The sequence below is a fragment of the Sprattus sprattus genome (genome assembly GCF_963457725.1).
Source record: "Sprattus sprattus genome assembly, chromosome: 9".
Lineage (NCBI taxonomy): Eukaryota > Metazoa > Chordata > Actinopteri > Clupeiformes > Clupeidae > Sprattus > Sprattus sprattus.
This window is the reverse complement of record NC_137928.1, coordinates 23,519,709-23,543,767: the sequence shown is the minus strand read 5'-3', so window position 1 is coordinate 23,543,767 and position 24,059 is coordinate 23,519,709. Positions and strand designations below refer to the sequence as shown.

At 42.1% G+C, this 24,059-nt stretch overlaps 2 protein-coding genes and 1 pseudogene across 3 annotated transcripts in view; 2 read left to right on the top strand and 1 right to left on the bottom strand.

The window, feature by feature from the left end:
• Positions 1–1,647, top strand: part of LOC308370688 (neprilysin-like) — a 28,143-nt gene extending 26,496 nt beyond the window's left edge. The window contains exons 22-23 of the mRNA XM_080845389.1: positions 50–126; positions 273–1,647. Coding sequence (XP_080701515.1) covers positions 50–126; positions 273–372 — 177 coding nt within the window. The 3' untranslated portion in view covers positions 373–1,647. The remainder of the gene's footprint in view (positions 1–49; positions 127–272) is intronic.
• A 12,212-nt stretch (positions 1,648–13,859) lies between these two features.
• LOC308370383 (coiled-coil domain-containing protein 106-like) lies at positions 13,860–16,732 on the bottom strand (annotated as a pseudogene). Its single transcript has 4 exons — positions 16,722–16,732; positions 15,321–15,426; positions 14,799–15,007; positions 13,860–14,176 (listed from the first exon to the last, which is right to left on the bottom strand). The product of its transcript is annotated as a coiled-coil domain-containing protein 106-like (transcript).
• A 346-nt stretch (positions 16,733–17,078) lies between these two features.
• Positions 17,079–21,184, top strand: LOC308370381 (extracellular calcium-sensing receptor-like; the record flags this gene model as incomplete). The annotated part of the gene is made up of 6 exons (XM_080845035.1): positions 17,079–17,296; positions 17,634–17,925; positions 18,206–19,024; positions 19,243–19,461; positions 20,068–20,191; positions 20,286–21,184. 6 exons carry the CDS (start codon positions 17,079–17,081, stop codon positions 21,182–21,184), a joined length of 2,571 nt encoding a protein of 856 aa, XP_080701161.1.
• Positions 21,185–24,059: the final 2,875 nt, after the last annotated feature.

The following is a 24,059-nucleotide window of genomic DNA, read 5'->3' as shown; positions in this document are numbered from 1 at the left end:
CTTTTAAATATTAACTCACAGGTTTCCCTTTTTCCAAATTCCCTGTCAGGTGTGGTGTGGCACTCACAGACCTGAGAATGCGGTCAACTCTATCAAAACAGATGACCACAGTCCAGGGGAGTTCAGGTATAACTACTGCATACAAAGCTTCATTGATTAAAGGATATATATATTTTTAAACTGAACTCAGATTCAACTTTGTAGAATTCTGTCTACTTTGTCCCTTTGGCTATTTCAGATTTGTGATTTTTTTTTTCTTCCTCCACATTTAGAGTTATGGGGTCACTGCAGAACTTTCCAGAATTTGCCAGAGCTTTTAAATGTAAGAAGAACAATGCCATGGTGCCTCAGACAGCATGTCGAGTGTGGTGATACACTCTGAAGAGACGGAGCAAGAGGGCAAAGATCTTTCCTCTTGACACTAGACCAATAAGGCTACAATGGGAAGGTCCCATTCTCCACAGAGCAGGCTAGGGCTCCCCACCAGACCTCTGCTATGGTAGCAGTACAGAGGCATGTGGCCCTGTTATTGCCTGCCCTCACTGAGTTTATTCAAATTATTTAAGTCTAAATTGTATCCAGTTGTGTGTTTTGCTGTTGATATTTTGGAAGATGATAGTAATGTGATTTTATTTTTTTTAATTGTCAATCAAACATTTTTCGATGGCAGTATGTTATTAAGCTGTGATGGGGATTTTCAGTAGCATACTTGTCATAACACAAGCACAAGCAGATCACATCAGCTGGAATCAATGAGTCAATGAACAGATTCATATCAAATTTGACATTTTTACAATGTTATAATGCCAAGAATGTATGAGTACCAGAGTAAATATGGATATAGATATATTTCAGTGAACTATAGATAAATAAGCCTGTGTAAATACACTGATTACATACAAAAGGTGATGCTTCAAAGCACATTTACTTAACCTAAATGTCAGAAATAATACTCTCGTAATACGAAAACCTGAGAGCCAGTGAGAACAGAGTACTTGTGTTGTATACCATGATGCTCGTTTCTTTTATCATGAATAAAAACAGTAATTATCACCTCTTGAAGCACTGGCAAAAATATGATGGGAGAAAGCAGAGAAAGTCTAGTAATTAAGTGACAGTAATACAGTTGACAATCATTTGAAATATTGTTATTGTTGTTTTTTGTAATTTCTGTGTAGTCTGTTCATTTATGCGTTTTGCCATTCTTATGTGAACTGTAATCTCACTTTGCCCATCCTGTTCATTCGGCCTTATTTTTTCTTGTGCGTGTGTATCTATGTGTGACTCACCCACTGAGTATAAGATGTATGCCAGTGTGGAATACACAAAATGCCCCCCTTCCCCTGTCCCACCAGCCAATGTTTGGGCACAGCCTTTTTTCTAATGAGTAAACAGTGTGTTGGTTCTTTTCTGTGTCATGTTCCAAAAAGTTTGCTGTGTGTGTGCTTGTGTGTGTGTGTGTGTGAGAGAGAGAGAGAGAGAGTGTGTGTGTGTGTGTGTGTCTGTGTTTGTGTGGGTATGTGTGTGTGTCTTTATGCCCTGCCTTTAATTTACTTCATGACCATTGCAGCCCTCCTTCCAAACTCATCTCAACCTGTATGAGGACAGACAAATATACCTCAGATGCCTATATTTGAACACTTTATAATGAACATCCTCAAGAAATAAATCTTGTTTTAATAATAAATCATTAGTTGCAGTTCAGTGTCTCTCTTGTCTTGTTTCCCTTTCTCCCTTTCTTTCACTCTGTTGTAAAAAGCCCCCAGAGTTCTACCTCACTTGAAAAGCATGGATGGACAAACACCAGGCCTTGCAAACAGGGGGCCACTCCAGGTTTGCTTTGGCCAAGGAACAAGCCCTGTGAGAGTGCATCACTGCACTCTATTATATAGTTTCACTCTACTATGACATGTTCTATGCAATGCCCTTACATGGCATTGGTGGGACTCAATGTTGGTCTTTGGACAGAGAGAAACTGTGGCCTTATTTTATACTCTTTGTTATATGCTGGCGTTCAGATAACAGTACTCTCTTTTAATGTGTTGTGCAAATCTTTCACAGTTCTCTATCTGAATCCTGATGCAGTGCTGACGGTAGTTCAGCTTTCTTTAAAAACACGTTGGTTGTGTCTCTGGCAACGGACCGACGGGCAACCTGAGACCTAGGACATCAAATACATCTTAATTAGAACTCAGGCAAGTCTCAGCAGTCTCTCATGAACACTTGCACAATGTCCAACTACCAGGTCTGTGATACAGTTACACAAAAATACAGTTATAAACATACATACAAATACGCGTACAGATTTACAAAAGCAAAAATATGTATTCCGGTTTAATTATCTATATTTAATATTAAGAAATGTACATCTGAAAGGAAAAAGGCTTCCTGCAGTTTGATTCAATTTCCCTCTAGCCTTTTGTAGCTCACATATTTACACAATAATTCCAAATTCTGAAAAAAATGAAAATAAGAACAACATTCCTTGAATGCTGTCGTCCTTAACACTTGTGAAGTTGTTTGACTGTTTGAAGTCGTTGAACACTTGACTCCGGGCCTTTGCAAAGCCCCTCCTATTTCCCGTGGAAAGCACTGAGGACCACTCACGCACTCCACACTTCCACTCAGCATGCCTAATGTCTAATTATACGTAGTTATCTCAACATCTTCTCAGCAAGAAGAGGCTGGTGTATGGGGCAGTTAAGTGGGACTCGTGGCTTTTGGCACATCCTCTTGTGGTTTTGCATGGAGGGGTGAGGGATTGGAGTTGGAGTGGTGGGGACGGTGGGAGACGGGTTGAGAGATCAGTCAACATAAGCAGGCAGTTTAATGGGGCATAGGGGAAGCATGCCCTCTCAGCAAGAGCACTGCAGAGGTCATTTGGACCTCTCACATTACCAGCTCTTTCTTCCTTTTAGACACATTTTCTCTACTTAATGGATGGTGTTGGGTGAGGAAAGGTCCTTGCAATTGTGTGATGGTATTAAAATATCTGACTATGGATCAAAGGAGAAATATACAGCATACATGTACTTTTTTTCCTCAGAGAAATACACATTTGTTTTGTTATTTTCTGCTGGCTGTTATATATTTTACCGAAAACAAATCCTCACTACCGGAAACAATAAGGATTCTTTGACCAGTTGTAGTGCTCACATCTTTATTTCAGGTTGGTCCAGGCAGACGACAGGGGCAGAACAGCCTTGGGGGGATTTATCTTCAGTCTCATAGAAGATTTTATGGCGATGGCCTTAGATATAGATGAGAATACATTACCCCTGCATGTGTATAGAGCGCCCATGCTATTTTCCAGCTACTCTCTTTAAATCGATTGGAATGCTAATCCATAGCTGTCTCTAGTTATATTTCAGTAGCAGAGTCCTGGGTCCATGTGACTTGTGCTGGCTGTTCACCTACCACACGCTTTTTAAGGGAAGGCTTTGGTCCCCTGTGAGCACAACCTCTCTGGGAGCAATGAGAATTTAAAGCAGGGATTGAGGCTCAATCTCTGCGGGGTTGCTGCCATTCTTATCCCCCCTCCGATCAGGAATGGATTCATGCCTGGAACAGCAGATTAGAAGAAACTCAAGTCGATAAATGATTCTGTAAATCATGTGGTTGCTGGAGGAGAAAGCGGACGGCCAACAAACACAGCAGGCCTCCACTTCAGAGGAGAGGCTCTTTGAGTAAACCTTACACTCGGGGGTGCTCATCAAGGGTGCTTATGTTTGCAACTTGAATGAAATTACACTCACTTTTACAAACCTCGACAAACACTTTTAGCATTGGATATATGAGTATGTTTAATAGTACTGTGAATGAGGTCAGCTATATAGAACAGAAACATTTTCTAATTCTAACATATTCTGACAAAATGTAACATCATATAATTGGTCATGCATTCTTGTACATAGTGGTGGTTACGGATGAATACTAAGGACAAACCATTTATGAAAACATGTAAGATCAGCAATGAGAGCAACCATATGAGTGTGTGGACAAATGCAAAACCAAAATATATTCTATTACGTTGTACATGTACGCTGAGGCTAGAATGTGGGAACAGTTTCAGCCAAAGGAAGAAATATAATACATCAATATGTGTGAGCATACCCTTGGGAAACAACAGGTTCCAGCTCTCCTGTTACCACCGTGTTCCTCCTGCCCTGGTGGTGTGTCTGAACTTGCATGAGTTTGTAGTTTAATGTCTCTACATAAAAAATAAATAAACATTTCAGGCAATCTACCAAGACCATGGCTGGCATGGGCTCATCAATGAGATCACAGGGATATCACATAACCTGCATCATGCGCTGGTTCACACTGAAGCTGGTTCACACTGTTTAACTGATCCCAGATAAGTGATGTGCAGTCTGTTTCCTCCTGGAAGTCTTCGTACCAAGCAATGTGATTATCAGCAGATATATCCAGTGGCAAACAGTGACATGTAAAGACTGGCCCTGCAATTGTTGCGTCAGAAGTGGGTGACAAACAGCTCCAAATGCATTGCCATGAGGATCTAATTTGTTGTCCTTACAAGAGTTATTTCAGCTCTGCATGCGGTCTGAAGTTCCAATTTCCTTCATGAAAGGCTGTATAGCTATTACAAACTGTAGATCTTCCAAAGGGAAAACAAGTAGTCACACACAGTGAACATTTATTTGGGCTGTGACTGAGGGCTACTGACCCTAAGACCAAAAGTATGTGACAAACCTCTTGTACCGATTTAAGCCACTTGATCTTTTCAAGTTCTAGGTCAACATCTCACTTTGTTATTCTCTTTATCTCAAAAACAAGAGATTACATTTGAAGCCTTTATCCTGAAAACTTTCACTTCTGCATAACTAAATCTGGAAATGTTGATAGAACAGCACGAATAAAACTGGACTGGACTGGACTGATTGCTAATTCGACCTTATGAATTCAGTTTATCGATGTTAAACGATTGGGAGTAGCAGGAGATTATTAGAGGAGCTCATGACCTTTCCTTACAGAGAAATTGTGAAACATAGTGTAGACATTGTCCATATTGTGCCTTAAATGAAAACAGATATTGCTAAGAAGTCATGTGTCCCTTGAAATTGTGCTTCCATTTGTTTGAGTTCTGCCATTACAAATCAGCAATTTATCACATCTACATCTAGGGGGCTTGGATAATTTATTGCATGAAAAGTTGCATAAGATGAGGGGAAATTTGCGTTTCTAAATGTGGATAGAGTGTTAAAAGAGGCCATGCTTATGTAAGGGGGATTTGAAGGAGCTGTGTCTGGAAGGAGACGTTCATGTAGACCCCTGGAGAGCCAGAAATAAGTCACACAAAGCTCATACCACCACATACTTTGTCACTTGCAATGACATGACTTTTGACATTTCCTGGTTTGTGACTACTGACTAATTTTTTAAGAATGGGGAGGCCACAGACCACGATAATATGATAAAGGGGGTTTGGTGGTTTTTGCTCTGATATCTCCCTGCTTAGTTCATTAAGCATCAGATTAGCAAATGAATGAAGCTGAGCAACACAGACATAATACATGTAGTTAATGGATTCAGAGAGGACAGAGAGTAGGATGTGTGATTCTCAGTTAAAACAGAACTGCTGAACTGTTGATAGTGTAAAGCTTGGAAAGTGATTCTAAAGGGAAAAAAACCTCTTGTGAAGCAGGAAGCACAGAGGACCCAGAGAGAGAGCAGTGAGGGGGAGAATAAGAGCTGGGCTGGCACAAAGGGGTTAAACTCTGAGCAGCCTGCCACTGAAGCAGCGTGACCTTTACAGCCCAGGAGTCAGCAGTACTGAGGAGCCACTAACGAGCCCAGCACCGTTTCAAGCAGGGCCACACACACACACACACACACACACACACACACACACACACACACACACACACACACACACACACACAGACACGCACACACACACACACACACACACACACAGACACACACACACACACACACACACACACACACACACACACACACACACATACACACACACACACAGACACGCACACACACACACACACACACACACACACACACACACACAGACACACACACACACACACAAGCACACACACGTGGAGCCCCTCCAGCCCAAGACAACACCTTCACCTCAGGGACATCCCACTATCCCCTCTTCCTCGTGGCTTTTGTGCGCGACCCAGGCCACGAGCATGTGAGGCCACCACATGTCGGACATACCTCAGGCGGGCAGGTTTGACAGCTCACGCTTCTTCACACATCTTAACAATCTGTCGGTGACATACCTTCTTCGAGAACAAACACACTTTGAAAGCCAGCTGTACTCTTAATGATCCACTGTAAAGTATAGTACCATGAGGCTACAAGTCTTTTTGTCTTTTCTTAGGAACACCAACAAACAAAAGGTCAAACGGCGGTATCATGTGGTCAAATGCAGTACTGCATTCTAACACTTTTTGAGCTATTCAGCTGACCTCACATCACACTGGCGATAAATTATTTCCTGGTTAAATAGCTATTTAATGGTATAGAATCTGTAAAAAATAGTGAGTGACTGCACAAAAAAGGTATCACGATAAACTGAATAAAGGCAAGTTTGTTTAGGTGTGGAATGCTGATGGGACAGAGGATGTGAATGCACATCGTTTTTATTGTTAATATTCATAATATATAATTGAATGAACAATAACTATTCGGTCCTCGAAACATAATCAAATGTGCTGAATATATTTCATCTTGTACATCTGCTGTGCCAATTTTTTACAGTTGGTATTGTGAATTCAATTTTTTACGGTTTTTACAGTTGATATTGTGAGTTTAATTCAGGGACGTGCAGTCATAGGAGGCAGGGGAGGCAGAGCCTTACATTTTGAAAAGTAAAAAAATATATATACAGTACTGTGCAAAAGTTTTAGGCAGGTGTGAAAAAATGCTGTAAACTAAGAATGCTTTCAAAAATGGAAGTGTTAACAGTTTATTTTCATCAATTCTTCATAAATTAACAAAATGCAGTGAAGGAACAGAAGAAAATTCTAAATTAAATCAATATATGGTGTGACCACCCTTTGCCTTCAAAATAGCATCAATTCTTCCAGATACACTTGCGCAGTTTTTGAAGGAACTCGGCTGGTAAATTGTTCCAAACATCTTGGAGAACTAACCACAGATCTTCTTTGGATGTAGGCTTCCTAAAATTCTTCTGTCTCTTCATGTAAACCCAGACAGACTCGATGATGTAGAGATTAGGGCTCTGTGGGGGTCATACCATCACTTGCAGGACTTTCTGTTCTTCTTTAAGCTGAAGATAGTTGTTAATGACATTGGCTGTATGTTTGGGGTTATGTTCCTGCTGCAGAATACATTTGGTGCCAATCATACGCCTCCCTGATGGTATTTCATGATGGATTAGTATCTGCCTGTATTTCTCAGCATTGAGGACACCATTCATCCTGACCAAATTTCCAACTCCACTTGCAGAAATGCAGCCCCAAACTGGAAAGGAACCTCTACCATGCTTCACTGTTGCCTGCAGACTCTCATTATTGTACCTCTCTCCAGCCCTTCGGCGAACAAACTGCCTTCTTCTACAGCCAAATATTTCTAATTTTGACTCATCAGTCCAGAGCACCTTCTGCCATGTTTCTGCACCCCAGTTTCTATGTTTTCGTGCTTAGTTCAGTCACTTGGCCTTGTTTCCTTGTCGGGGTAGAGCTTTTTGGCTGCAACTCTTCCATGAAGACCACTTCTGGCCAGACTTCCCTGGACAGTAAATGTCTGTACCTGGGTACCACTGGTTTCTGCCAGTTCTGAGCTGATGCCACTGCTTGAAATCTTCCGTTTTCGAAGGTAAATAAGCTTGATGTGTTTTTCATCAGCTGCATTAAGTTTCCTTGGCTGACCACTGCGTCTACGATCCTCAACGTCTTCTTCAAAAGAGCTTGAACTGCACATTTTGAAACCCCTATCTGCTTTGAAATCTTTGTCTGGGAGAGACCTTGCTGATGCAGTATAACTACGTTGTGTCTTGTTGCTGTGCTCAGTCTTACCATGTAAATGGATACAAAAAAAACATTTATTGTTTACATTTTTCAAAGCATTCTTAGTTCATAGCATTTTTTCACACCTGCCTAAAACTTTTGCACAGTACTGTACATGTATATAATAATAATATATATTTATGTATTTTAAATTAATATTCATATTTCTCTAGTTATCTGTGTTACGGGTGTCATTTCTGCATGATTCCGATCATTTCGAGCATTTTTATTATCAAAATCGCTGAATTTGCGCATTTCCGGTTCCCAGTGACAGTGATAAGCCAATGAACCAGGGACGTGCGGTCGATGCATTGGCATTGGGGATTGCGCAATCACTCCAAACTGGGTTTTACGCATGCGTGCGCAAGCGTAGAACCTTTGAGTCACGCTCAAAACTCATTGAAAAATCCCTTAGGGGAGGCAGGCAGTACCACTGCCTCTGGTAAGGAGGCGAGCGAGAGCGCACTTGTCGGGTATAGGTTCTGACGTCGGTTGGACTTCTTCTACACTTCTACTTGACGGCGAAAATGGAACATCGTATTGCTAAGCTGAAGCAGATCTCAAAACTGGACTTTCAATCCAAACATGAAATGAAATGTGAAATGATAAATAATGGGAGCTCCAATGCCGGAGCTAAAAGTTTTGCTTCAAACGACGGGACAGAATGTATTGACATTTGCATTGGAGTGTTTCACGTTTCCCAACGGGACTACATGCGCAACACGAACCACGCTAAAGGCTGCTTCTACAGGACAGTTGGCTTGAAGTTGTGAGCAGACTAGGTGAGCTAAACTAGCCACTGACTGCATTCGCTCAAGGATGATCGTGGGAGAAGAGGACAACCTATTTCCACTGAACAGGGAAGTCGTGAGTGGATTACTTTTGTTTTTATTTACGAGCTCCAACGAAAGTGCACCAACTATAAATTATACTGGCCAGTAGAACATGTTGGTATTGTGTGCAATGTATGCGGTGTTTAACTGTTTGCTTTTTAATATGTTGTGTAAATAAATATGTAATTGTTTTTTCAAAACTGTGTCCGAGTTGGGTAAATGGTCATTTAAATTAGCATCCCACCACCGTAGTTATATTTTCTCCAGACAAAATGAAATGAGCCATATCATTGGTGGAGGGCTACATACTCTAGCTTGTAACTATTAATGTCTTATTAATAACTCATCATAATACAATAAAAAAACGATTGTTTAAAAATAATGGTATTAGACATTAAAACGTAACGTTTTTTCAGTTCTGATCAGATGACAATTTTAAAACCATAGACATATATACATGTATGTATACATTATATAAATTTTTAAACAACTAGAGCTCAAAATTACGTAATCACTTCCGGTTTCTGTGCCTCACCAGCTACGAACCTCACGGCACGTCACTGGTTCAATTATATTGTGCATGTCAGTGTGACATAGACATTCACTGTATACAAGTGTGAGCTTAATTTGGGCCAACGTTTGATTTAGTTTTAAAATGTACCAGCTGTATTGGGAATCTATTGAGTATATTCATTAATATATTCATGGGCCTAGTTTCCCGAACGCTAAAAAGGACTTGAAATCGGTCGTAAGAGGGATATTGCAGAGCGGTTTCCCGATGCCGCACTTACGGCAATGATGAGTCTACGATGTCGCCAAAATCCACGTAGGCCGTTAAGATACGTCGTTATCGGGAAACGAGGCCATGCTTGGTAGATTATTCATAAATACCATTGAGATTGGATCTCTAAGCTTTACGCTCTGAACTTATTGTGCACAGCCCTTAAAATACTCACCACCAATACAAGGACTTTCAGTGCAAGAAAAAGAAAAGACCTAAATTGAATCCGTGGGTACAACAAGCAAGCACATCTGGAGTACATTTGGATCCACATATAGCTGAAGGGAACTTAATCTGGGTTCCGCCTCAACAAATTGTGCAGATGTTTAGGGATTTGACTCACAGTCTGTGAGGTTTTAACATATTATCGTTCCACCTGCTTGACAAGGGCTTGAGTTTCAAATTTATGGTGGCATAACCACTAGTTTTAAGTGAGTTAGCCCAGTAAGTATGACCCAGCGTGGGCCCAATAGAGGATAAAGTGATACAAATTACACACAGGGCCACAGCGGTTAACTATGGACATTCCCACATGGGCTGGTCCACAGACGTCCCACACAGACACATTGTGAGCTGTCACAAGGCTATCCAGGGAGACCAGACGGAAGTAACCTAAGGATGCCCATATTTGGTCTTTCCTGACAGAGGGACTCACCTGGAGCACATGACCTTTTGATTGCATTGATTGCATTTTGTGTTAATGTTCATCACCTGTGTTAACTCGTTTACCCTTTTCAGTTCTAGTATTTAAACCCTCTGTTGGCATTGCTCCTTGCTGAGACTTGGACTTATGTCTGATTGTTACTGTGTTTGTAAGATTGATTTAAGTTGTCAAGTAAAGACTTTGGACGCCCCTTTCACCTTTGTTTTCACTCTGCCTCTTGGGGTTCTCGAGGAGACTATCAGCCTTTGGCTGGAAATAGAGCCGCTGGTGGTCTAGCTCAGCTAACTCGTGACAGTGAGCTAGTACACAGCTCGGCCATCAGTAAGTTTTACCCATGAGGACCACCACGAGATCGCCATGAGGACAAGCCTATAGAGATTTCACCATGACGAGCCACCTGCATCTTTTTACATGTTAACATTAGGGGCACCAGACTATGGGCCAAAAGTGAGACTACAGTGGGCCACAGTTTAGAATCAAAGAAATGCACATGTTTATTAAGTTGATTTAAGAAATACAACTTACCTTCTTATCATTATAGATTGTTACCTCATTATTGAAATGAATAAATCGAATTTAATTGATGTATTGTTAATTTGTCCAACTAAGCAAAAAAACATACTATGATCCAGTTGGGTGCAAATGGAGTTTCTTGTTTGTGAGGTATTTTTCTTTGTTTTCTTTCTCACATCTATCTATGAGACGAGGACTGAACTGAGGCAGCCATCAGTATTATCATACAGACATTAAAAAGCTGAAGTTAAATAAATACATAAGTCCACTGCAGAACACTGATATTTTTTCATCTAATATATACCCGCCTAAGTAACCTAAGTAAATGTCTGCACATGCCATCAGATGCATCCTGTGGAAAATGGCCTGTGTCTACATTAGGTGTTTCTCTCTTTCACACTTATAAATCTGAATCTGGATAAAAAAAGGATTGGATCTACGTACTGCCTGAAATCAGTGCATGATTAGGGCAAACTCAGAAAGATTTCTGATTAACGGGCATTAATATTAAACAGGGAGAGCCTCTACTATAGCCACCTGCACTTGTTCTATTTACAGTTACTTAATTGTCCAAGGAATGTAAAGCTCCTTTAGAGGTCTACTAGTACAAAGCGCTTTTGTTCACTCGTACTGATTAGGCAAGGTTCAGTACTTTGACATAAGGCATGTTTTTGAAAAAGTCATCGAGCCATCTTGCATGACTGACCTCTTTCTACAATATCCCCAACAATAGACATATTGCAGTGTCAACCCACCATACGGCCTGGTGTTTGGAGCGAGTCTCAGTCACATGGTCTCTTGCTGGAAATCAGCTTCTTCAACACTCTCTCTCTACAGAGTAAGCAAGGTAAGGAGCATGCAGTTAGATCAAATGCCTCTTCAGTGCCGCTGCTAGCCATTTTGGTGCCCTTAGCATAACTCCCTTATGATGCCCCCCCCACATTTGGGACACTTTCTTTCAGGTGCACGCGGGCGCCAACAGCTGACCAACAATTATGGATATCACAAGGTTTCAATAGCCATACCAAAAACCTATGCATTTCAGTGTAATTTTGGCAAACCACTACTGTACTTGCTTGGATGAGACAATTATTACAAGTTTATCTCAAATTTCATGTTGTTTTCTTGAAATAGCATTAGACCAAGGCTGCCAATTTGGGGCCCGCCATCGTAACTTTAGGAGCAATTCAATATTTCTCTTGTTCTGCCGGTATTATGATGTACATACCTAAAAAGTGCCTAATATTTCTGTACTAAAATAATATCGACATTATCATTATTATATCTATGATGCTTTTTCAGTTGCCTATTTTTTGGTGCCCCCTCCGGACTTGGTGCCCTACGCACAGCGCGATGTGCGCGTTATGGGAGTGGCGGCATGCACTGTGCCTCTTCATCAGGCTGGATGAAGAAAGAAAAGACTGGTGAGGGATGGCGTGATGGCCATCATCCATCATCCACATGCAAATGGCATTACCTGTTACAAAACAGACACACTCACCAAAAGGTGTAGTCAAATGGTGACCACCATTCATCATACTGTAGATTGATGTAATGCTATTAAAGTGATTAACTAACGCGACTTACAACTTACCACTTAGCTTTAGACTCAGCAATTCATACAGTGAGCTTTTGTTTCATTTCCACAAAGCCAAGACTAATGCATTCAGAAAGTCAATACCCTCCTGGCTGTGCTCCTGGTCTCTGGATTATAGTAACAACTGTAGTTATTATAACTTTTCTTTCTTTCGCTGACGTAATTAAATATTGTTGCAATTTACAGACATATTTCTTTATGGTCTGAAGTGGCCTGCCCCCCCAAGCCATGGACCAGCTGGAGGCCTCAGGCACGCAGGCAGGGAGGCACCAGCAGCTGCAGGATGTTGCGTTGACCCCCCAGGAGCGTTCCAATGTTGACACAGCAGCGCATGCTGCATGCTGGAGGCGGGCCACTGGGAACGGACAGCTTTGGTCTCAGGGTCCAAAGCAGAGATGGGTGTCAAGGGCAGTCCCTGATCCACACCCAGCCGGGCCTGGTCAAAGGCGTGGACAGGATCTTGAGCCTGGACTCTCCATAGAGTCTCATGATCGAAGAACTGACCTCACTGTTGGCTGCTAAAGACTGCTGAGCGCTGCTCTCTGCTGCTCTCTGCTGCTGAAGACTGGTGAGCGCTGCTTGCTGTAGCTGAAGAGGCAGCTCGCAGTGCGGCCACCAGCAGCACAGCTGGGCTCTTTTCCTTGCTGTGCAGACCTTGCCAGCTCTGCTCTACTTAGCATGCCTGCCAGGACAAGGCGTCTGCATTGCTGAGCAGGTGGCCCCTCCGGTTCTCTGAAGTTCAGCAGCCAGGTCATGGAAGCATGGTCTTGCTTGTAATGAAATTTTGTTGCAATTTACCGACATCATCTAGACATCTAAGCAAGAACAGTCTCCTTTAGAGATAGGTTCTTAAATGGCGAATTCCCAGGATAGCTCTCGTCGAACGCACTGCCCTGAGGCCCATAGTGAAGTCTTGAATGCAGCTCCTGTAGGTTTTGTGCCTTTCTCTAAGTGTGTTAACTGTTTTGAAAAGTGTGTTATACTTGTGTGAAAGCAATAAGAAATAGTTAAGCCATTCGCCATAGAAGACGCTTGCTGTGCAAAAAAGGTGTGAGCATTAGATTAAGCTGATCCATAATTTGCTAAATGTGTGTAAGCAATCGAGAAAAACTGTAAACCAAACTCAGTGTACAGTACTCCAGCAATGAATAAATGAACTCCCGCATAGTCCTTATTACAGTGTAGTTACATAAGTAATAGAACTCTGTACATCTCATTTAAATTTAAATTATTCTGTATAACTAATCTTAAACATTTTACCAAACCAGATCTCCTCCTGTAACAGCACGAACTTCTATAAAATGTGAATTTGACTGGACAGTTACGTAGTATATGATAAAGATAAACTTTATAAACAGAAATAAGAAATCGAATCATTCACTCATGGTGTAAAATAAAAATCTAAAAAAGGAAAAAGAATCGTTTTTAAGAGTGTCCCACTTCCACTTCCTCAGTTCTTAAAGAGGTAGGAGATGGGCAGTAGGAAGTTGTTCTTCTTCAGGGCCTGCACTTTGGCTTGCGAAGCCTCGTCCAGTGCCTTGTAGCATCGTTGTGCGTATTCTAGCAGCTTGTCTTTGGACGGGTCGAACTCGCCCACCTCATTCACCTTCTCGGGAGCCACCATGGAGAGCTCCGCAATGGGCGTGGTGGAAACTACTGTGTTACGGTCCACGCCATGCACCTTGAAGGCCTTGGACATGGTTCTCAGCTTTTGGTAGGTCACCAAGATCTTTTGGTAGCGGATGAGAACACCTGCAGGGTCTTTAACTGAAATGAAAAAATTATGTTTCCTAATTACCATCGGTTTTTGAGAGCATAAAAGAACAGATTTGATCTAAGCCTGTGGAATCAATAGGCCTGAACTGTGCAAAACTAACTTTTCTGCACAGACATATTTCATACAAACACACACAACACAAAAAATCCCTATTAACACCTGGAACTCTCTGAAATTGTTGTTTACCTTGTATGTACTGTATGTCTGGTTTTTACAAACCTTAACTTCACTGTTTTGTCAAACTGTTGCTTATCTTTTTTATTATAATTATTATTTCTTTTAATGATATAATTTTGTATTATTATTTCTTTATTTTATTTCCGTATCTCTCTGTCATGCCATGCCAAGGGACAACGGATGAAAACTAGCTAACATAGCTAATTCCGGTGCATTTACATTTTTCGGGGAAATATTTATCAATGTTCAAATAAAGGCCTAAATAAATGCCTTGGTGTTCACAAAAAGTTGATGGCTGGAAAATGGACGTTGTGGTACGTTGCGGTTATAGTTGTGTATTATTGTCTGTAGATTTATCTTTATTTCTTAAACCCCTCTCCCAAGGCATGTATGTAAATGCCTCCTCCCAAGGCATGTTATGTTCAATGGTCTCACCTCGCTGCTTCTCAATACCCCTCTTGATACAGAACATGCGAGTCCTCTTGACGCACGTGCCTGGGATGGCCCGGCCTCCAGATCTCCCCTTCTTAGACATTTTGCCTTCTCCTCAAAAGATATCACCTCCTCCTCCTCCTCCTCCTCCTCCTCAAGGTAACCATCTTCCTCCAGGTACTCCATCACAACATCCTCATAGTCCTCCTCAGCTGAGGACAGATACCAATACAAATACTACTCAAGCTACTCAGCCAACATACACTACCATGCCTGTATGCATGTCCACAGATGTATAAATGACTTGTGCACACACATAATAAGTAATACAATAAGCAAGCAAACATCTGTGTATGTCAATTTGAATCGTATTGCATATTTTGTGCTTCCAATGTTGTAACAGCAACCATGGCTCTGGCTAATCAACAAGGGAATTCTTTTTGGGTGGTTAGGACAGTTATTATGGTTGAAAATATTTTGCGATTATAGCTATGGGTAAAACTACAACAAGAAAACAGGCACAACCTGTTAGCTTCTGAAAACCCTGACTCTGTTGTTCAGTGTTTAGGGTGAGCACAAGCTCACCCTGACACTGCTTGGTCGTTGACGGCTCGCCTGCGAGTTAATATCTCTATAGGTGCATACCAAAACTCGTATCTACCTGTTAAATTCTTCGTGCTCGGGTGTGTGTGGGTCATCATTCTTTCAGGAATATTAGTCTGGCAAACAACAATATAGACACATAAATACATAGAAAATAAGTGAGACCGAACTTTGCGTTACGTCTAGTTAGATTACAGATACTTTTAGCACAAATTGGGATTATTAACATGATTACAAATAGATTTAAAAATGCAGAACATTATACTTTTATCCACATGCGCACTTTACAACACGTCACGAGAAGACAACAGAGAACACTACAAGTCCATATGATTGCATTACAGCTACACATATAAAACGTATCTCCGTAGCCTCAACTAAGAATCCTAAGGAATCCAGCCAGGTGCCTTACATCAATGTTCTTAAGAAGAACAAAGAGATTTTCTTTTATGTAATAATGATAACAATAATAATAAGACAAAGAAGAAGAAGAAGTATGTTTTTATTTTATTTATCTAATTTATTTTTTAAGCATTTTATTTCTTTTTTCCAGAATTCATACATGGAATTTGGGGAAATACAGAGTTTAACAAAAACCATTTGTAAAGGTTTTTGAAATCAGTCATTTGGATGAGTTGCTTTACTAAACCCCAACCGGTTTTATCATAGGAATATGAGGAGCATGTGCCTGGAGTTTACTGTTATGAAAGCACTGGAGAACAGTAGAGTGACGGCTGACAGTAATTGCCTGGGGTCAAGCTGAACACCAACCCCAGCTTCTGATCAGGAGTGAGTGGTGTGGAGTGGCTCTGTGAGAGGAACTTGAGCAGGCACAGCTCTCGTCCACACCTTGCCAGCCAGGCTTCTGTTGCTTCCTATGTCACTCTATAATCTTTGTCATACTGGATCTGTCTGTTCACGTGATTAGAGTTGATAGCGCATTATACAAAACGTTGCAAGGAGCAGATGCTACAAGAGAGTCTTGTATGGTGTGTTTGTGTATGTGTGTGTGTGTGTGTGTGTGTGTGTGTGTGTGTGTGGTTGTGTGTATGTATTTAATGTGTTGTGTGTGCTTTGTTTGTTGTGTGTGTGTGTGTTTTTGCATTTGTGCAAGTGAAGTGTGTCAGTGTGGGAGTGCTAATGGTCCTCAAAATCCCTGGAAAACAAAGTGATTGAATGACTACCCCCGGAGTCCCTACAATTATCTAATTTGCTTTAATTAAACACGACTCCCTGTGGATTGTAAATAAAAGGCTTTTTCCTTTGGGCATGTCACAGGTTCTCTCTCATCACTAACTACAAGAATATGAACAGGCAACTCACATGAAGAACATCTTAAATAGTAAAATATTTGGAGTATCCACAGAATACCAAATTACCTCACATACTGTATCTATCAGAAATATCCCTCTGGGTTCTACATGAATTGGAGTAATAGTTTTTAAATATAGTGTTTTTGTTTCTCTGTAGCCGTGGCTCACTTTGTCCAATTATCGCTTTGTCAAATTATCTCCACCCAACCCACCCAGAATGCTCCTGTGTATTCACTTGTTTAGTTTGCTCTGGGAAAATGTACCTCTACTTAAGCAGGGTCTCAATTTCTCTTGTCTCACTCTGTGAAGGGGATGTCAGGCGCCTTCACCTTATGACATCCGTCTTTCTCTGTTGCTTGTACAGGTGATGGGCATCAGCGTTGGCCTCTGGCTGCTATTGGTCTTCTGTGGTCAGGAATGGGTAGATGGTCAGGAGCCTGCCTGTCGTCTACAGTGGAAGACTGTGTCTAATAGTCTCTACAAAGAGGGAGATGTGGTCATAGGGGGGCTGTTTCCTGTTCATATCATGGCACCTAAGCCTGATCTTACTTTCAAAGGACGAATGAGCAACGCTACATGTCAGAGGTAAGTAGAGTTGAGAACGCAAACTGCATTGCATTAAGTACTCCTCAGTTCTACACTACATGGTTTTATAACCTTGCATGTTTTGATGAATGAATGTATGTATGTATGTATGTATATATGCATGTATGTATGTATGTATGTATGTATGTATGTATGTATGTATGTATGTATGTATGTATGTATGTATGTATGTATGTATGTATGTATGTATGTATGTATGTATGTATGTATGTATGTAGTTTTGCTGAGAAATTACCTCTCTTTTCAGCATGTATTTAAGTACAGTAAGAATGAACAAAGTTTCCTTCAAATACTGGAAGTCCTCATTTCTTTGCAGGTTCATCTTACGGAACTATCGCTGGCTTCAGACTATGGTGTTTACCATTGAGGAGATAAACCGTAACCCTGGCTTGCTGCCAAACCTCACCCTAGGGTACCTGGCATTTGACTCCTGCCTGGAGGAGCAGACGACAGTTGGTGCAGCGCTGGCCATGGTGACGGGGCAGGATGCTGCTTTGTGGGGTTCCAGCTGCACTGGCACCCCTCAGGTGCCTGTCATCATCGGTGATGCCAGGTCGTCTGGCTCCATTGCAGTTGCTCGGACTCTGGGTATTTTTGACATCCCCATGGTGAGACAGAGCACAATGCTAATCACTGTTTATTCTCTCTGCTCTCTGTGATTATGGATTGTTGTGTATTCTAGAACGATTAAGGACTCTAATCCCTACCTGTTGTATTCCAGTTTTATTTCTGATGTAACAGAGCACTAATCCATTGTGGAATGATACCTCATATATTCATATAGGCTGTACAATTAACAACCAATAGCAATTGTAGTTCCAAGTTCAAATGAAATATTTCAATCTCTGTCTTATTATGTATTTGTATATTCATGTCTCTCCTCTATAGGTCAGCTACTTTGCCTCCTGTGCATGTCTAAGTGACAGAAGGAAGTACCCAACCTTTTTTCGCACAGTCCCCAGCGATGCTTTCCAAGCCAAAGAACTTGCTCGTCTGCTGCAGCTTCTGGGCTGGGAATGGATCGGACTGGTGTTTGGAGATGACGAATATGGCCGTTACGGGGCGCAGCTGCTCTTGGAGGAGCTGCAGGGCTCAGATGTCTGTGTCTCCTTCAGCCAAGTCATCCCCAAAGCCCTCACCCCCTGGAGGATAAGACACATTGTGGAGACCATCCGCCTGTCGACGGCAAGGGTGGTGGTGATCTTTGCCATCGCTACAGATGCCAAAGTGCTCCTGGAGGAAGTGGTGAGGCAGAACATCAGTGACAGGCAGTGGATTGGCTCAGAGGGCTGGGTTACAGCATCCGACATCTCAACCCCTTGGAATTTGCCCTCACTGGTGGGGACACTGGGCTTTGCACTGAGGAAGGCCCAAATCCCTGGCTTAGGCCCCTTCCTCACCCGCATCAAGCCTGCGGGGTCGAAGACTGAGCCGTTTGTAAGAGAGTTCTGGGAGACGCTGTTTGAGTGCTCACTGGAGGGAAACCCCTCCTCCAGGGCCGACAGGCCCCAGTGCACGGGGACAGAGAGCATAGAGGAGCAGGCCAGCTCATACTCAGATGTGACTCAGCTGGGAGTGAGCTTTAATGTGTACAAGGCTGTGTATGCTGTTGCCCATGCCATTCAAGACATGCTTGCTTGCCAACCAGGGCAGGGGCAATTTCAAAATGGGAAGTGTCCCAGCATCAATAAGATTATGCCAAAACAAGTAGGTCAGGCAGTGCAACTTTATTATGTTTTCATGCCATCTTATCAGTCATATAATCTTTGCTTTAGTTTGGATTGTAGCCTGCTGATCGGAGTATGGAAAATAATATGTTCTCTGTGTGTGTGTATGTCCGTATGTCTCTCTCTCTCTCTCTTTCTGTCTTTCATTCTCTCCCTCTCTGTATGTTTGTGTGTGTGTGTTTTAATCTATTTTTGAAGCTCCTTCACTACCTAAAGAGGGTGAATTTTACAACACCTCTGGGAGACATTGTAAACTTTGATGTAAATGGAGACCCTTCTGCATCTTATGACATCATCAACTGGCAAATAGGTCATGGGGGCACGGCTGCATTTGTGAAGGTGGGACAGTATGACCCAGATCAGAAACTCCAGCTTGACCTCTCTAAAGTTGTGTGGGGTGGTGGATGGACCAACAAGGTAAATATGTCAGCTAATGAGTAAAAAGATTCGTTGTGACAGTTTTGACAGCCAAAGCAGCCATGAAACCAAGCTTAATACTGTTGTCTCTTAAACACAGAGGAATTAGAAAAAGGCAAAGGGAGACTCACTGAAAAAATGTTGTTCACAGAAAGGTCTGTTTATGTTAGGAAGGCATGAATACGTTAGAATGTAAGAAGACAATGTGGACGCGTTAAGCCAACACGCCAGCACCCTCCAGAGAGGAAGCTGTCCAAAGAATGTGCAAGGGAGGTCACAGTTAATGGATTTACTTGCATTTTTTGGGTTTAAATAATACGATTGAGTACACTGCACAGACTGAGACCTCTGATCTATTATCCTGACTACCAGCATTGTTCACCACCACAGATGTTTTTCAGCAGAAACTGAAAAAGGGCAAAATCTTTCTTCACTTCAGAAAAATAGCACTGCTACAAATCATACATGTACATATTATACAATGTGTTTAATCAGGATGTGGGGAGACAACAGAACGAGGGCTTAGTTGCTATGACAATAACCTTTTGGAGTTATGTACAGGAAATTTAAAGGTCAATAGCAGGGCATTTTGCTGGTTTTCCGCAGGTGCCTGTATCAGTATGCAGTACCCCTTGCACCCCTGGCACCTGGAGGGCTCTGCAAAAGGAAAAACCTGTTTGCTGTTTTGACTGTATTCGATGCCCAGATGGGGAAATCAGTAATGAAACAGGTACAATTCTTTTACACTTTTCCAGTTGGTCTCACTTTATTAGACTACTCACATCGTATGCTGTTTGGTTTGTTTTACTTACTTTTCAATCAAGGTGCGACAGGATGCACAAGATGTCCAGAGCATTTTTGGTCCAACCACCTGAGAACAGAATGCATCCCAAAGCAAGAGGAGTTCCTCTCTTTCCAAGAGCCGTTGGGGATCATTCTGACATTGCTTTCAATCTCCGGGGTGATGCTCACATTTGCTGTCCTTGGGACGTTCATCCACCACAGGAACACACCTCTGGTTCGTGCCAACAACTCGGAGCTGAGTTTCCTTCTGCTGCTGTCCCTCATCCCCTGCTTCCTGTGTGCCATAGCCTTCATTGGCCGGCCGCTGTCCTGGTCCTGCATGCTGAGACACACCCTCTTTGGGGTGAGTTTTGTGGTGTGCATATCATGCATCCTCAGTAAGACGGTGGTGGTCCTTGTGGCCTTCCGTGCCACTCTGCCGGGCAGAAACCTGATGCGCTACTTCGGGCCGGCACAACAGAGGATTGGTATCTGCTTGAGCACCTTGATCCAGGTGCTGGTGTGTGTGCTGTGGCTTACACTAGACCCTCCGCTCCCCACTACAAATAAAGCCACTGTCCACAGCGCCATAGTAGTCCTGGAGTGTGCAGCCCTCTCTCTGGCTGGGTTTGCTGCTCTGCTGGGTTACATTGGGCTACTGGCAACTGTTTGTTTCTTACTAGCTTTCCTTGCCAGGAGGCTCCCTGATCATTTTAATGAGGCCAAGTTCATCACCTTCAGCATGCTGATCTTTTGCGCCGTGTGGATTGCGTTCATCCCAGCCTATGTGAGCTCGCCAGGAAAGTACACTGTTGCCGTGGAAATTTTCGCCATCCTGGCCTCCAGCTATGGGCTGCTCCTGTGCATCTTTGCACCAAAATGTTACATCATTCTGTTCCGGCCACAAAACAATACCAAGAAGAACATGATGGCCAAATAACAATGCTTTCATCTCTCATTGGATTGTGTTTGTCAGAATTTCATGTACTTGCAATGCTGTAGTAAAATAAAATGATTTGTGAGAATGTCAATTGCCCTTTTGATCTCTCTGCCAACACTTAGGCCTACTCCACAATGGTAAATTATGCCACATGTTAACTTTGAAAAAGAAAATATTGTCTTTCCTCCAACAACAACAACACACACACACACACACACACACACACACACACACACACACACACACACACACACACACACACACACACACACACACACACACACACACACACACACACACACACACACACACACACATTCTAAACAGACCTCTTGTTCAGCACTCCACCTCCACTCAGTCATCATCTGGCCAATCCACTGTCGACTGACTTTCCCCAAGAAGCTGGTTGCTATTGTGAGCGTCCACCATCTTGTATGACCTCAGTGCCATCACTGGATATACACCACCGGACAAAAGCCCCAGTCAATTGCCCCAAATGAGCCCATTGTGCTGCCTGGAGCGACACTGTATCTGGTGGGACTAATTAGGGTGCACAACAGAAGAATCAAGTGTTCAGTGGCAATCAGCAATGCTAGCCCCCTCGAAGAGCAAGGGAAGGAATTAATCCATTCTGTACTCAAACTGCTTTTTTTTTTAAACTTTCTAACATTAAATGCAACTGAAATGATAACAACACACAAGGTTGTTTCACCCTAACCTAATGAAGAACAGTTAAATAGTAATGATAAACTATGGGTAAACATTGTCAGCTTAACTTCAAAAGTTAACTTTTGTGCCTACCTTTCCAGCCCATTACTGAATAACCTACTTGTCCTTAAAAAGGGCAATACAGCCCTTAATGTATGTATACTTTACCTGATATGAATAATAGTAGCGCACAAATACTGTCTTGCTTTTGTGGCAGATAAAACACCAATAGCTTCTTATTACCAAGACATACATATCATCGAGTATACTCCAAGGAGAGTATACTCCAAGGAGAATTCCATATAACCAACTTCCCACTTTTAAACAAAATGCTGACACACTGCAAAGTAAAACTGAAGTCAATGCGGGTTTTGGAGTGCATTTCCAAAGATTTGTTTCCCCAGAGGGGATGATAAGTGATGCTTTAGGTAAGCACAGAGCAATAACAGAAAGTCTCACTTGGATTTTTGCTTCTTTCTTTACCTGACACACACACACACACACACACACACACACACACACACACACACACACACACACACACACACACACACACACACACACACACACACACACACACACACACACACACACACACACATACAGTACATACCACACACACATAGTGACTCACACTGGACAACACTAATAGGCTGCAGAACTGGAAGAAAAAAACATCTTTGGACAAATCTTGGAAAGGAGTATTCATGAAAAAGTCTGATGCTAATATTAGGTATTGTGACTTGCCGTAAGGACAGACTGGAGGGCAAATCAAGACTATCATATGTATCCAAGTGCAAATTAACATTAACATCATCTTATCTCCCTCTGGAACGAAATACTGTTTTCTGATTGGCTAATGGGGTGTACATTAAGTTTGTGGAACCGCACACCTTCTTTTTCATCATCTTCAAGTTGTGTTAGACCTGGTGTTATGTGAGGCCTAGTGTGTGTGTGTGTGTGTGTGTGTGTGTGTGTGTGTGTGTGTGTGTGTGTGTGTGTGTGTGTATGTATGTATGTGCTTGTGTTGGGGAGGGGTTGTGGGGTACAGTGTTATGAACAAATGCAGTCAGCATGCTGATCTTAATGAACATAAAATGAGAGATTAAACCTCATTAGCAGAGCTGGCATGGGCTATGCAGACGGTCTGAGGCTGTTTCTGAGCAGCAGTAATTTTCCCAGCACATCAGGAGGTGTGAGCTGACACACTGATCCGCTGGGCCTGTTCCTCTCCTCAGAGGAGTACTCAGGCAGACACAGATCATCGATCACAGCCACCGTCACCTCCACCTCCAGCGCCACGGGAGGTGTGAGACAGTGACAGATCAGCGCTCACGCAAATAACTAGCATACTTCTGTGTTGGAAGAGTAAGAAAGACACGGCTGTGTACTGTGTGCCCCTACTATTGGTATTGCAGTCTGATGTACAGAGAGAGTGGGGGGTGACGTGTTACATGTAATGCATGCAAAGGGGTTTCTGAAGAAGCGGACATAAACAATGCAAAGGAGGTTTTGTAATGTGTGGTAATGAGTTGGTGTTGCTGCTTCAAATTTTCATGCAGCAGCTCAGATCTTGGCTGAGGCCATAGCCAAATCACCGTTCCATGCAGAGAGATGCTGAAAGCCAATTTGGCTTCAAATAATCATATTTTTATATAATTATAACATGTCCCTTCTTGGCCACATAAATCTTCTCTTACACTTTTAACCCATTTTTACAAATATACTTTTATTATAACAATCTTTTCTCTTTACTTAACCCATATCAAGTACCTCAAGTGAAAACTACTTCCAGAGGACACTGTTTTTTTTGGAAACTATACCAGTGATACCAGTGTCGGCTATCCGGCCAATACTGTGCTCATATACTCCTACTCATGCTCATAAAACGTTCTCAGATACCATGCGCCAACACAACTGTTTTGAAGGTTTTATGTTTATTTTTGGTTGGAAATAGCCTCCTATTACACATTTTATTTTATATTCATACTATTATTTATGTTTTATTTTAACCAGAGCACAGCCGATGAAAATAAAACCTTGCATTTAGCATTGCAATGGTATAGAAATGCTGTCTATGACTTATAGTAGAGATACTACCCTATGTAAACAAATGTAAGTACTTGTACCTTTAAAAAGTAGTATAGGTGCATCCCTATTTGAAACA